This window comes from Metopolophium dirhodum, chromosome 4, assembly GCF_019925205.1.
Source record: "Metopolophium dirhodum isolate CAU chromosome 4, ASM1992520v1, whole genome shotgun sequence".
Taxonomy (NCBI): domain Eukaryota; kingdom Metazoa; phylum Arthropoda; class Insecta; order Hemiptera; family Aphididae; genus Metopolophium; species Metopolophium dirhodum.
In genome coordinates, this window is record NC_083563.1 from 38086468 (window position 1) to 38103646 (window position 17179).

General features: G+C 27.1%; 1 protein-coding gene across 1 annotated transcript; it reads right to left on the minus strand.

Annotated features, from left to right (window-relative positions):
* Positions 1–2091: 2091 nt before the first annotated feature.
* Positions 2092–6660, minus strand: LOC132942824 (lactase/phlorizin hydrolase-like). Its single transcript, XM_061011475.1, has 13 exons — positions 6577–6660; positions 6369–6419; positions 6169–6246; positions 5371–5597; positions 4768–4902; positions 4158–4280; positions 3902–4088; positions 3571–3668; positions 3346–3487; positions 2919–3061; positions 2711–2845; positions 2459–2565; positions 2092–2381 (listed from the first exon to the last, which is right to left on the minus strand). Exons 2-13 carry the CDS (start codon positions 6382–6384, stop codon positions 2255–2257), a joined length of 1518 nt encoding a protein of 505 aa, XP_060867458.1. The 5' UTR covers positions 6385–6419; positions 6577–6660; the 3' UTR covers positions 2092–2254.
* Between the last annotated feature and the right edge of the window lie 10519 nt (positions 6661–17179).

Below are 17179 nucleotides of genomic sequence, written 5' to 3' on the forward strand. Positions count from 1 at the left end.
CTATTATGGGAGAATTATACAATTTAATTACTAAAATATAGTCATATACAAGTTACATATTAGTCTACGGCTATTTACTTGTGTATGCAGTGTATAATTATTATTGATAGTATTTTTTTACGCAAGTAAATGTTGTCATTGTATTTTATTATTTCGATTTTTTTTTTCGCTGAATTGATATGATATTAAGAAATATGCCAGCTGGTAATTACAGTTTTATCCACGAGCTAATCGTTTGACTAAAATATAAGTACCTACGATGATAAACAATTTAAATTGTAATATTATGTGGTGCAAACCAGAATAAATTATTTAAATATTTACCCCGATCAGATTTCTCGTGTAATCGGGAAGTCTAACTAATAATTAATTCTCTCAGTACTTTATAACTCTCCATCTTATCCTTCTATCAACGACGTAATACATAATATAGTATTATAGGTACATAATATTTATGAAATCAGGTATTTTGGATTTTCTATATTATAATATACCTGACGTAGTAATAAACAATAACAATATCAGAAAATAACCATTATGGATTTTTTTCTTTTTCTTCTACTTATTTTTCGTCCGTCGAATCGTACCAATAGAGCTTAGAATATTATATAAGTTTCTGTTAGCGGCCAAGGACCTACATGCGTAGCCATAATATTATTTTTTCATTAGGAACTGTTATATATAATATAAATACCACTTTCCAATGTTACAATTAAGTTATAATATATAATTTCTAAATTTCTGAAATTTAAAAGTGGTCATCTGTCCATGTACCAGCTACACTTGATATAGTTAAAAATTACTTTCATAAATACTACTATAAGCTCACCGCATCTATCCACTGCTTTTTCTGAAATATAAAATGAGCTATCTACCCATAACATCAATATTTTTTTGTGGGGTTTTTTGTACGTATTTGATTGCGTTAGTTATACTTTAAATATTCTGATCGTTTAATAAATTTTCATAACGTTTTATGAGGTTTACTTAACAAACTAAATGAAGCCAAGACAAAATTCAACGAATCTTGACAACATTAAAATAATCCAAACTATACAAATTGCTGAGTTTATACATTGGACTTCAGAAACTTTTGACTTTGGTCATGGCACTAAATTGGTTGATCATCATAATATTCTGTGAGTTACCTTAATGTATTTATATTACTGAATATTTTATATTATAATCCGATGTCGCTGTATGCAGCTAAGCCAACGGATTAATTCACATAAATATTTATATCTAATCGTCCCTAGTGTGTTGGTATTATATGCACGAATGCATAACATTTTCAGAATGAATATTAAAACAGAAACTTTTAAACATTAGTTTATTCATTTTAAGGTTATTATCGGGATTTCCATAATGTTACCTATATTTATACAATTTTCCTAACTCAATTTTCAATTTTTATGTTTAATTTATTTTTATAGTAACATGACGTGTGCATCGTTACAGATTTCGTCAAGACTATATACTTGACTGTTTCGCAGAGTAAATTAATTATTTACATAGTTTACACTACAGTATTGATTAATTTGCTAATTGCCACCGTTAAAAGTTAAAATGTTTGAAACATAGTAAACGTTATAGGTACCTACGCAGACACTGGTCATCGATCTTAGTATTCTAAGCTTAGGCAGTAACACTGAAATCAGATTCTAAAAATATACCATTGAAATACAAATTGCAATGTAAAGACATGTAATTAACAGTATATACGTGTTATTTTACTTATTCACACGTTATTCGTCGTTTTGTTTCACGTTCACTACACGAAAGCAAAGACAATACGCCAGTACATTATCCATAAAATAAGACTTTATTGATTTAATAAAATATTAGTCTTAAGTAAAATTTTGACCAAGTATAAATAAAATATAATATTATGTTCAATTTGTATACTATAATAATATAAGTTTTAATTATAATTATTCAATTGTAATATGTTTATATGAAACATATTATTTAGTTACTACACTTAATATTTTGTATTTTTTAGTTATAACGGAAAATGTTGAAGTATAATATTAATATATTATATAAGTGTTTATCGATTTTAGCCTGCAGAAACGTTGTATCATAATCGCATTAATCATAAATTAAACTTATATATTTCTCATCTATATATTACTATAACATTATACGTCTGACTACAGAAATAATTCTAATTCAAATATATCTAAATTTAAACATTTTTAAGTTTTGAAAATTATTTAACCCCTTTAAAATAGACCGTTTCTCCACAATCATGTTATTCGCATTCGACAGGTGGTAAGGCTCTCGTTGTGAAAACTGTTCGAAAGAACTCAAAGGATGGCTTTTTGGTACGGGGTCTTTCTGGGTCGTTGAAGTTCACGCTATATATACCAAATAATTTACTAGAAAAACAAAACACAATTAAACAAGTTTAAAATATAGAATATGAAATAGCATTGTGATAAAAGAAAATATTTACTTAAAATATCCACTTGTCCATTCCAACGAATCCATAAACGACCAGACACAATACCCTTTAATATCAACACCTTTCTTTAAGGCTTTATGAATTTCCGTCAAAATACCCTGTTAAATAATCAAAACATAATTCATTATTTGATAGGTAGTACCAACCTACGGCTACTACTATTATTTAGGGATGTGTACTAGTTTAGAATAAAATCATATATAATTTATATTTGTTACAAGAAAGTGCTTCTGTATAACTTACACGATGGTATTTGATTTTTTTTTCACTTTCATCTTCATTTGGTTTCTCAGAAATGCCATTTTCAGTAATAAACAGTTTCGGATTATCTAAGTTTTCTACTAACCAATCAACCACTTGAGTAAATCCTTTGAAGGTCTAGAAATTAAAATATATAGTTTTAATAATATAATGAACTGCACATAATCAAATATTTTTATTATTATATTACATCATCCATGTTGTCTGCATTCGAGGACATTTGTACTCCCAAATCTTTATTTAGTAAATATTTCTCAGCCTTGAATTCAGCTTCGGTCATTGGTCTTACCTTGTATGAATCATAATAATTGAAAGCAATGAAATCATATGCTCCTGAAACAAACAATACGCATTTCAAATTTAGGTTTCCAACAATTTTCAACAGTTCGTTGTGAGTTATGTGGAACAGAATACTTAAGAGTAACTTTTTATTACTTATTCGTAATAAATAATAACATAATCTTATAATATTCACTGCTATTAATACTATACAGCCAATAATGTATAGAATGAATGGCATAGTAATGATAGTAAAAGTAGTATCACACAACCAAATTATATATGAAAAAATTGTGAAACGTGTAAGGTGACATCGATTTGAAATTATTTTATATTACCTATGAGATCTTGCTTTTCGCTCTCGGTAAATTCAACGATACGCTTTAAAGATATGTTTTCGTATTTGTCTGTTCTAGCGACCTCATCTAACAACGATTGTGGAAATGTGCCGTTTTTCAATGGTTGAATGAATACTCCAAGCTGTAATTAAAACATATTACTATACAATATAAATACCCAAATATATTTAATATTTTTAATATGACGTTTAGTATTTATAGTACCGAAAATTCAAATGATTTTGAAACACATTCCTGGTCCTCCGCTGAATCCGGATTTAGTGGAAAATACGCCGCTGTGTCTAAGCACAAACTGATCTCACCTATTAAAATTAAATATTAATAAATTGTGATTGTGTCGTTTTTTTCTCGATGTAATAATAATATTAATCGCTCGTCTTGCATTATACTTTGTCCGGTATACAATATTACAGACTATACGACATAATATAGGAAGTACCACTAAACGCGTCAATTATAATATTTAATAATCATGACGTGCCATGGAAACAATTTATTATAAACACGCCACTGCGAAAAAGGTATTTTCACTAACCCTGCTGTTCTTCAAAGTACTTATTCTTGTACAACTTGTAAACTGCTGCGTGGGAAAGCAACACATTACGAATTGCCATGTAGTCGGCGATACCGTTGAATACTTCACCGACACTAGGTGCAATGTTCTCATTACCATAAGCAAGAGCTACGAATCTGGGTTCATTGATTGTAGTCCACAGTTTGACCTATATACAATTTTTTTTTATACAATTTTAAAAACCACTCATGCATGCACGTCGATGGCTGTTACTCACTTGTGAGCCAAATGTTTTGAAAAGAAAATTTGCGTAATTTTCGAAATACCCAACAATGTTTGGGTTCGACCATCCACCAAGGTCCTGGAGAATGTTCGGTAGATCCCAGTGGTACATTGTTACCTGGTGATTAAGTTTAAATACATTTTTTTAAACTCAATTTGATAGATTAAAAATAGTTCAAAATTAAAAATATGAGAATGAACGTGAGTTTAATTAATCAACATTAATAAAAATAAACAGTTAAATAAGTAAACGAATGGTATACAAAAATTATATATTATTTATTTAATTCTACGTAAAATTTTGTAAATTTACATTTTTGAATTTCAGAACAATTAATTGATGGTGTTCGTCCCAATTGTTTTTAGTTATTTAAATATACACAGTTATTAAGTAATATTTTTAAAAACAAGTTATTTACAACTTCATGTAAATATAACGTTATAGTTATAATATTTCTAAGTTAGACTTGTGATTTATTGTTATTTTAATTTTTACTTTGTTTGCTACAATATAATTCATTTAAAATATACAATAAATAAGTACTTTTATTTAAAATTACTGTTTAAAATATAATAGAAGATAGTTTTAAATTATAATACTTTACCACTGGTGTAATATTGTTATCCAACAGTTTTTGAATTAACGATTTGTAATAATTAACTCCAGCTTCATTTACGAATCGGTCATCGCCATTCGGCAAAACTCTTGGCCAACTCATGGAAAACCGGTAGGTATTAACCTGAAAATATAATTTACATTGTTTGAATTACCAAAGAATAATTATGTGCACTGAAAAAATGCACTTTATTTCATATATATTATGTGGATCATAATATTATAATAAACTATTATTTAATAAATTGATGATATAATATTTTAACAATTGAAATATTTTATGTTGATATAATTTTAAAATAATAAGTTGCATTTATGAGAGTTTATGAATTAATAGACCATATTATATAAGGGCATAGAAATAATTATTTTCATGAATACAAAAAAGTAACTTTTAATTAAAAAAAATGGTAAGATAAGTTTAAAAAAAAAATAAGCCAATTGTCTATAGCTGTACCGAGGTTTTAACGCGCGTAAAATAAGATAAATTAAATATTTTACACTGATAGGTATGAGTAATATTTCAAAATTTGTTCATAACAAGGGAAATTCATAAAGTTTTCAATTAGCACAATACTTCTCATGTACTTACTCCAAGTTCAATCAAGTTTTTAATATCTTCGTCGAGTTTATTATACGAATCACATGCAACATCTCCATTGACAAGTGAGAAACCACGAGTCGGATCTTTATCATGAATATCTGTACCTCTGTGAAAACTAGTATGTTTCTTCTCGAAAGTCAAGTGAATAACTTCTGGATTGTGAACCATGATTTTTTTAGTGTGGAAATAATGGTCCCAGATACTACAACTCTTGTCTGTAAAACAAAATTATATAAATGCATATTATAACATACAATGATATAGTCTTAATTAACTCTGTAAAACAATATAATATCATATTATAATAAGGGTGTACTTAATTTCGAGAATCATGATCGGTGGAAGTTGTTGATATTGAGAAATGTATACGTATAACAAATAAAAAAATAAAAAACTGTAAGAGTTAAAATCGATAAAATCAAATTAATTGTAAAACTTATTTATGTAACGTACATTTGTATAAAAATTAATATCAAATGTAAAGACTTAACCGATTATCTCTGTTGAATTATTTGAACATTTTTACAAAGATATACTTATGATTGGCACCACGTCTATTTGTATTTTGACTATATTATTTTTAAATTTACTTAGAAAATATATTATGTAAATAATATAGAACGTTTTAGAAGGTAATAAATACATTTTAATTTAAACCATTTTATAAATTATATTATGAAGTATTGTTAAATATGAAGTATATTTTAATGATTTTTAAACTTAATACTCAGTACTACCTAAGTGGTTAAGTTCTATATTAAATTTACCATAACAATTAATACTTACTATCTTGATCCCATGCACCTTCAATTTGATACGCACCAGATCCGCATCCAAGCTTAAAATCCTCAGGAAACTGGACTACTATAATAATGATATGGAAGGAAATAAAAACATTATTGGTTTCATAAAATTAACTATGAGTACTTCTAAGATTTTAAATTTCCCAAATCAAGGAACGATAAAAATTATGGGTAGGTACTTACCTTCTTCACAAGCCATCTTTTTGGATTGTAGAAAGACTAAACTTTGGTAAACTAAAACATAAGAACGATTTGAAATTATTGAGAATAATATTATTTCACTTAATTAGTATATTTACAATATTACTGTTCGGGTAATATGAACATACTATGAGAACAAACAAATTCATATTTTACGTTAATATTATAATACGCCAAATAATATAATTACCTGTTTGAAAATGGAATGGTCAACTCTCAAGCCGTTGAAACTATGAAGTAGTCCAACGGTTTACAATCACCTTTTATATGCTGAACGAAATTATTATTATTAATAATTTATATTGTAACAGATAAGCGTATATTTGCTGATGATGACGGCTTTTTTTCAATAAACGAAATAAACTAATAACTTTTTATTAATTTATGACCATATTTAAGATTATATCCAAAAGAATAAAAGAAATGTCTATATTTAATTTATTGATTATTAGGAAAATCGTTTATTTATTATTTTATTTTTGTAAATCTCTGCTGTAAAGACAATAATTGAGGTGTATAATTAATAAATTATTTATGTGCACATGCAAAATAGTTACCTACTTAAAAGACTGTTTGCATAATATTATATAAGTAACATAAAAAGTTTCATGTTAGGTTAATAAATTTTCCAAATCTTGTTTCACTGCGGGAAATATGAAGGATAAAAAATGATTTTGCACTCGTACAAACAAATCTGTATTAGACTTTTAACAGTCTAAATAAATATACTTTGTATCAGTACATAATGCAAAAGTATGTTTGTTTTAAGTATTTACATATAAATTTTGATATTTTTAAATTCACACATATTATACATATTTAAAGTTTAAACAGTTATAATGCACTTATATTTGAGCAATATACTATATGCATGTGACGAAACATGTTTCAATGATTTGTGTTTTTCGAATAACAACAAAATAACTAAAATCGTTACAGGAAAAATCGTTATCCAATTTGAAATGGTAAAATATATTTATAAATTGATTTTAATTTGATTAATATATATTTATTTTGTTTTACACAGTCATAGTCTATTAAGGAAATTGAACCTTAAAGTTTTAAAAGTTCATAAATAACATATTATTATGTGTGAATTATAAATTGATTTTCACATATTATACTAGAAAGATAAATATTTAAATTAACTTCCAAATATGTTTTGGAAAAAAAGGAATCGTATTTATATCGTTTCAATGTAGTACAACACCAAAATTCAAAACAAAGTGAATGCGAAAATGAATATTATTTTTTTTTTTATTCATATCCTAAAACATTATAACAGTGGCTTAAATGGCTTCGTTACTAGCTATGGACTAGGAAAAAATAAAGCGAAAATGCAACACAAACACAAACAGAACATTTAGTATTTAGTAACATTCAGTATTAGAACATTCAACATTCATCAGTTTTGATTTTATTTAGGGATGGGTCAAACATCATTTGAAATTCGTTATTTACTCAAACACGAATCGAAAACTGATTCGATTGTTTTGAACTATTGAACTTTAATCAGATAAGGACACTATTATAAAATCAAAAACTAAGAGTTAAGGGGGGGAGGGTGTAATATGGAAAAATTAGGGATATAAAAATATTATCCTACGGTACCTACTGCTATATATATTTTATAAAATATAAATTATATTATTTATTATAGTACCGATATCGAACTTGATTTTTCTCGAATCGTTCAAAATAACGTCCAAGTTTGAAGTATTCGATTTCAAGTATTAATTTCCAACGAACTTAGAACTGTTCACATTTCTCGATGCTATATTTTCTAGTTCGATAAGTTCGACAACTGATTTCTAATTTTTATAAAAATGATTTTGATAGTTATATAATATTATATTGTTATTAATACACAATAGGTATTCTATTGTATTGATGATAATAGAGAGATACTTATAATAATGGGTAAACCACTTAAAATGACACGTCAATAGTAAAATCAATAGTAATTCTATAAACAAAATTCGTTACTTACCTACCTATTTATTTTATATTACAACTTTTTAATTCCGGGAATCGTACTTAGTGTAGGCATTATAATTGTCGCATGAAATATAAATTTGCAATATTGATAATTTATGTATTTATAAACATTTAACAATTTACTAGTAAAATAAAGGTCAACGATCTATTAGCTGTATACACCTATTTTATACATTTATTCGTATGGCTAAATGTATACTGTGTATAGTCAAAATGTATATGGTGAAACAATAATGATAATTTGTTTCTGGAAAAAATCATTAGAGTAGCAAAAACAAAGTAAATATGAATTCGCATACTATATTATAAGCAAATTATTGACGTGTAATCCATTTAATTTAATTTAAATTTAATTTTAGCAATTTAATATACTTAAAATATAAAATATATAATATAAGTATAAATTATAGAAATATGGCAATAAAAATTAAGGTATATGAGTATAGCTGCTGATTTATTAAACATTTATTATATATTTTTAATTTTGTATTGTTTATCATCAGAAATATAGATATAATCAATAAATATTATTCAATCTTATCTCTGTACATTTTAATGTTAAATAGTTTTATTTTTAGTAAAAGATGATATTTAATTTATGTAGGTAATTAATAATATATATTGATTATCGGCTTTTAAAATATAATAGATCATTAATAGTGATTTTAAGCATATAGCCGCTAGTATTGTCCAAATAAGTGGATACGCTTAACAAGTCAAACTTCAATAACGATTCTTGGAGTGGTAATGAATTGTTTAATTATGAAATCATAATAATTTTACATAAAATGTAGTTTTTTGAAAATATTTTATTATATAAAAGTATAATAATTTCATCCTTCGTTAATGAATTAACTAACTGAAAACTTTGTTGTGATATGAGAACGGCCCACTCATTGGTACCATAATATTATATTACACTTAACTATAACAGGTAATTAAAAGTAAATCAATATTAAATAGTAATATGATATATATATAAGTATTATATTTATATCGTATAGGTATGGTTATTGAGGTTAACCCGTCGTATGATCACAAATTGTTAATATTTTTTTAATAAAAAAAGTATATATCTATATATATAAAAATAAGTGTACATTTTGAATAAATTTTATAACTCAAGATCCACCAAACCGATTTCGATAAAAATTTCAGGACATATTAAGATTGATATGTAGATGGTTTCTGTGTCGTGTTTCTAAAATCGTAAATTGATAGTAATATAATAATGTTTGTTTTGAAAAATTAAGTGAAAAAAATGAGGGTAAGAGGATGTTGCTCTGCTGTAAAGTTGGTTACAAGTGGGTCACTGTAATGGATGGTGTCAAATTTGAATTCAATGATATAATATCATCGTATAAGAAAAACGATTCTGAGCAAAAACGATCAGTCAGCCTATGATATTACCAAGTATAGTTGATTTATTATTATTATTATTATTTATTATTATTTATTTATTATTGTGAATAAAGTAATTTATATATTTACTTATTTACATGGAACCTTGTTAAAATATCAATTTCAAACGCTCATAAAAATGTAATTTGATTTTCTTGTAGATATTTTTTTTTTTGATAAAGGTAGGTAAACTTATGAATAATCTTGTATTACATTTACAAATCTTAGATTTAAAAAGAAAAAAATTTATGAATTCTCAACTCAAAATAATTTGCTAATTTTCGTGATTTTTCCGTATTTTGTCAAGATTTGAACTTTAAATGTTTATAAATAAAAACTGTGACTAAGGATTTTTAATTTTTTCATGTGTCTCTGAAACAATAACCTAGGAGCCTTCTATTAAATTTCCAAGCTTTTTTAACCAACAAATAAAATGTAATTGTTATTTATAGAATAGAAAAAAAAACTAAAAAAAATGAAAACTGAAAATGTCCATAAACAGCTCAAAATAAGTCAAAATATTTGGAAAATGTGACGCTGTATAGCAAATGCTTATATAAACATTCAGTCAAAATTTCATGTACCTACGATCATATGTTTTAGAGTTGTATCAATACCAAAATCGATTTTCTCGAAAACATATTTTGCGTAAAAATTCCCGTTTTTCCTTAATTTTTCATTTGTTTTTCACGTCGCTTTAGAAAACTATTGGGAAATTTTTACTTTTGCCCCCCTCCTCCCTTAAGTACCAACTAGATTCACTTTCCTATCAGAAAAGTTAGTGTTGAAGAAAATCCAAGCACTTTTACTGTCCTAAAAGGTGATGACAGACACAAAAAAAATTTTTTAAAAAACACACACATCATTGTAAAATCAATACATTCATAGCTTCGCTCAGAATCTAAAATAAAGACAATAATGTCTATAAATAAAATATACCCTTAAGACAATCATGTACCTATAATACTGTGTATTTATATATTAGTCTTATAACCCAGTACAATTATACTAAAATACTAAAGCATTATGAACAAAATATTATTATTTAAAGGTTATAGATACAGGTATATGTACGTATATAGACAGTATAGTATATTATAATATAAGACTCGTAACGGTGTTATACGGTTGATCATTAAAACTTGAAAGGACGCCATATTCGTATATGTGTTGTCTCCATTTTACAAACATACAACATAATAAACCCATGATATTTTATTATCATATATTAGACCACAAGTGGAGCAAATTAAGTATGCTGTTTTTTTTTTACAATAATATATACACGGATTATAGGTATAAAATATAAATGTATAATAATGTTTATATATTAATAATATTAAGTTATTATCAAACTTTAACATTAATGTTTTAAGAAAAAAAGATTTAAATGAATTGACTTATAAAATATAATTATAATAAAAGCATATGTATTTGTTTTAATACAAAATATTAATCAAGCAATTACTTAAAGGCATTCATCTATGCAAAACTATTGCATATTTTTAATGAAAATACTTATAAAGTAATATTATGAAAAGCGTAAGCAAAGAAAATTAAGTGGGTACTTATTTTTCCATAATATAAACAAATAATATTTTTAATTTTTTAAAAGAGTGAAGTAAGTAAACAAGAAAAGTAAATTTTTTAATCATTTGTATTGTATACCACTATACATTTAGTAAATATCAAACTAAATATAGTAATGTATATACTAATATAACTTGAAATTTGAGTTTTTTTTTAAAAAATGTTTATTGAGCATTACCTAATACTCAAAAGTTAAATGATTTATACATTACTTATAATAGGTACCTTCTAAGCGTAGAAAAGCTTCGTTCTACACTTCTACTGAATAATATGTTAAAATATTATCCGTGGTTAAAACGAAAAAATATTTTGTTATTAAATAATAAAATTCAAAAATTGGTCGATAGAATATAGGTATTGTTGGGTCAGCGATATATGAAATTAAAAAAAAAAACCAAATCCCAAGGGGGGCGGTCCACCTTTCAGCCCCCTTATAACCGCCACTGCCAACGAACACACATTTATCGTTAAGTCTACTTTGAGTCGACTTTCCCAACATTTTAATTTTTTCTTCGATAATTTAAATAGTAAGACAACTTTTTAATTTCTATTTTCAATATTAATTTTAGATTTAGCAGGATAAAATAACAAATCTGAAAGCCTATTTCAAGTAAGGACTTCTTGACAAATTCGGATTTGCTCACAGAATTCTTTTTGCTTTACTTACTAGACCAGTCGGTTCGTTGAAAGTACCATTCTAAACCCCTTTATAGTGCATTTGTGGGTCAGGCGTGTGTTGGACAAAGACAGAGCATCGTTTGTCCAGACAAAATCATGCCACTAAGGTTATCATATAATATCGACGGATTAAACGTCATATATTATAATAATATTTATTGCTATGAAATAAGCAAATATAGGTAGTATTTATAGATTAGTAAGCGTTTGCTAAAGACGATAATGTTATTATTGATAAAAAGACCGTCTGTCAAAGGTTTTATCTGCAGAACACTACACAAAAGTATTAATATTAAGTCTTAAACACGTTGAAGGCATACCATGGTTACGAACAAACTGTACTAAATTACAGAATAAATCTGTTAGAAAAAAGTTCAAGGTGGGTTACTGTCATCAATTATATTATATTCATTAACTATTAATCCCAGACCATAGTTCGTTTTGACAATAATTATTGTTTCAGGGGGCCGCGGGGGCCGTAGCCATTTTCCTCCAAAAACGTGATACCGTTTTCCTCCTTTATCCATTTTCCTCCAATAAATAATAAACAAAATAATAAAATAGTTAATGTAAATAATTTATGCATATAAAAAAAAATAAAAAAATATTCTTTATTAGGCTTAATTGATAGCTGATATAGATATAGCCGATACCAGAATGTATCAACCGAAAATGTGATCCTATAAGCAGGGCTTGCATTTGAAAAAAAATTCTGTTTTATGTTATTTACAATTAAAACATATTACGCAATTTTCGCGTTTATTGTTATTTAGAACTAAAACGTTATACAAGTTTTGCGTTTATCGTTATTTAAAATAGTGTTAATACCTATAAAGTTAAAAAAATAATAACTTATTCGGGTAGGTAATGGCCCAGATATGAAGTATAATATATATATATCAATTCTTAGATTGTCGCATGAAATAAATGTTTCTACGAAACCAATAGACCTTTTAAATAAATAGATTTTAAAATATTTCGTTTTGCGTTATTTTTTGTTTAATGATATACATATAATATATTTTGTTCATCGTTACCTATGTTTTGTTTTATTGTATTTAATTATTTTTGATTACCTATCGCTTTCCGTTATAATTACGTTTACAAATTTCAATCGTTTTTTGTTAAATATAACGTTATTATAACGTTTGCAAGCCCTGGATCCTAGCCTTACTCTGTCTTTATAATACGGAACGTATAATACTATACAATACTGGCTAAAATATTGGAGGAAAATAGAAATAATTTCAGTCTAAAATAATGTGGAGGAAAATGGAAACCAACCTTTTTTTGTGGAAGAAAATGGAGAGTGGGGGAAAACGGTATCTCGTTTTTGGAGGAAAATGGAACCGCCCATTCTGGGTGTAGCTAGAAATTTAATCAGGGGGGGGGGACCAAGTGTACCTTTAAATATTTATACCAATTTAAAATTCTGATAAACATTAATATAGCTATGGCCGGGGAGGGGAATTCCCCCCCCTAATTTGGGTACGCCAGTGAGTGTATTATTGGTTATAATATATTAAAATTAGAACAAATTGTTTATGGAATGAGATTATTGATAATAGTAATAATAACAATAGTAGGTACTCTGCAAAGTTGCACTTTGAGATGACCAACGATAAGACAAGTTTCTGTATTCTGGCTGTTTGTAGACTGTATATATAGTCATGTACTCATGTGTCACTTAATAAACGCAGCCCATCCAAAACAGGCGACTTCGCAATTTCAGAAATATGTTCTCTTTTTTTCTATTATTGATGTATGATATTAGTGGGACAATATTAACAACTATCATTGAACACTGCAGGTTTTTAGTCCTATTATTGCTACTCGAAGAATTCATAGTTAGGTATTTTATTATAAAATATGTATCTCGATCGTTCACAGTATATTGTATTAGACATAGGTAGGTAAAATGTAAATTATTATTATTGTAATAAGTTATGTTCAACTTATTAGAATAACACAAGAAGAGTTATAATGTATTTGCAAAACATTGAATTTAGTGTTGTTAAAAACAAAACGTTCAACTAAAAACATATTGAAATATTTTTTTTAGTTGTATTTGTTTGAAGAAAAAAGTAATACTTAAATATAGAGTAAATAACTTAGAATAATAATCATTAGGGAATGATCGAAAGTTTATATTTTTAAGAGAATCAATCAATACTTAAAATAAATTAAATTGAGCTAATCAGTTATTCATTACTGGCGTATTTAAATAATAATATATTTATGTGAAATATGAAATTCGTCTTAACTTGGGCTTATGCTAATTTTTAAATAGTCAATTGAAGTTGTGAATGAATCTTTCGGATTCAAATATGAAATTCAGTCAGATGCAGAATGCAATGTCCCACGAATCGTAAATTTAAATTCGTTTCAAATTATTATTAAGTAAATAATAGAACGGTCCGGGGGTCCGTTATTGAAGATACATAGACCATGACTCGACTGAAGTATAATTGAATTCATTCAAATAAAATTAAATTTACAATTTTGCTCCTTCAGACATAATATTATACGCCACGCCCACGCGGAATGTGCAGTTAACAAAAGAATAAAAACCAATAAATTTAAATAGAAAATTGTTTTAATACCTAAGGATTGTTATTGCTTATAACATCTGTGACGGGAGCTAAGAAGTAAAAAGATCAAAACAATAATAATAATAAAAAATAAAAAATAATAATAATTTCCTGACGTTTATTGGGGATGCCGTGTAATGTCTGTGTGTCCCAAATATTTTAGGTATCGTTCAAATATTGCTTATTCAATGGATAGAATATATTCAATAAAGTATGTATACTGTGTATAGGTACCTACATATAATATTAGGTACCTATATTATTCGTTGTTTGTCGTCCGCTGCATTTTGTCTCGCTGACCTTTTTGTTATTTTTTTTTTTACGAGATTTATTTATAACATAAGGTGCACAGCGTGCACGACTCGGTCATTTACATAGGGTTTATTGCCATTTTCAACCATTCCACGTACGAACGTTTCGGCAGAGCGCGTTGCCAGGTGGCGGATGCGTGGCGGCCGGGCGCGGATTTAAAAATGTATGAAAGTGCGCGATCGCGACTTTTGCAGCGGAAACGCTCCGCTCCGCGTATTGTGCTGCGTACATATACACTGCACAATATAACGGGTACACACAATACTATTTGGGTACTATTATTAATTTACCCGGTCAATACGAACTTCTGTGGCATTATTTCGAACTCGGCTGTCTGCAGGTGCAGGCGGCGGTTGTATAGAAATAGTATAGTAGGTAGTATAATAGTATCGTATAGCAGTAGAACTAGTATTATAGGAGTAGTAACATTATAATACCCTGCAGCAGTCAGATGCGTATTTGATAATTGTCATCTATTTTGTTTCGGAGGGGAGGCAGTGTTATTATATGTTATAAGCCCCCGTATTAAATTTATATGTACAAAAAAAAATTTATGATTACCACGATTCAAGTAGAATTTCCCTTTATTGTACCGCTAAGAGATTGAAAATACTGTAAACAAAATAATATATTCTGAAACTATGACTGATATATTATTATAAGTATATATAATACATACATCACAATTTTTAATTTTTAATATGTACATTATCTACCTACATTGTGATACTAACAATAATATTTAAAATATTCTTTTTTCCTGTATAGGTTCAAGAAAATAATATAAAGAAATATAATAAATTCCCTTGAGAGGGAGGTGGAAACTCCCACATCCTCCTTACAACACAACCCATAAATATGCCATCGGGAGTAGTAGTAGTACTTAGGTATACGTGCACTGCCAAAGAGAGGGGGGGGGTGGGTGAACGAATGGCGTTTTTGAAACTTTAATTTATTATAACAATATAATATACATATTAATAATATATTATTTTATGCATTATACATCTTTAGTAAACATGGAAACGAGTAACGAAACAATATTTGTGTCGCTAAAATAATAAACGTCGCGTGACTCGTGTCGATTATCGAGAAACAATTGAAACGATAGCTTATTATATACGATGTAGATCTTTAGTCTTTAAGGTAACCGTAAAAAGTTGAATTCATTAACTATAGATCGCTTCGGTCGACTGACCAATTTTGTGTACGTACCTCGAGCAGTAATTATATTAATTAGGTTAGTATTTCCAATATAGTTTATTCCTTAAATGATTAAACAATTCGCGAATATAATCAATTATTCCAATAAAGATATATCACATTCATTTAACAGCGTGTTTAGTAATATCGTAGCCTGCATGTATAGGTGAATACTAACCTACCTATCTCGATATTATTACTCTAGTACCTATAGAGAAAAAAAACTATACGTTATACAATACGATTGTGTGTGTTTTTGAAACACTTTTTTTTATTATAGCGTGTTTCGAATGTTTTTCGATTACGATAGTAATCGCTTACGAATTTAATATCTTGACACACCTCAAGTACATCATTTATTATGTTCAAATCTTCAAATAGCTTTTCTATAACAAACAATATAGGTTAGTGGTCTAATATGGAAGATAATAAAAAAGTTCGAAAAGTAAGTAAAAATGTCAATTCAGTTTTGGTTTACTTTTCTATTTCAAAAATGATTTGAATAACAAATTATAGATACTTGTATAGCAGCTGTTCCATACCCTTCTATTACCTATTTAAAATTCCTACAGTAATGTTATGGTCTATGGTTGTATGGTACAACTGTTTTGGATTATCCAGAATAAATTATTTCTTTACTTATACTTTAAACCTTTCGATAGATTGATCATTGGCTGATGAAATGCTGTCGATGACTGCTGCCTGCAACGTAACTCATGACATAGAAAAAACCTAACTTACTCATTGTTAGTGTTCGGACTTATCTAGATAAATTTATCTAGATGAATATCTAGATAATTATTCGTTCATCTTTCATCTTATCTAGATAAATAGTTACAAGGTATCTGAACGTTCATCTTAGATAATTTTTTTACTCATCTAAATGAATTCATCTAGATACATTTTTTATTGATAAAAATCGCGAAATTGTACAAACGCATTTAAATATTTATACAGATTCTCAAACCAAGTTTATGGTTTATAAATAATGTAATTATTTTTATTTATATCATTATTATT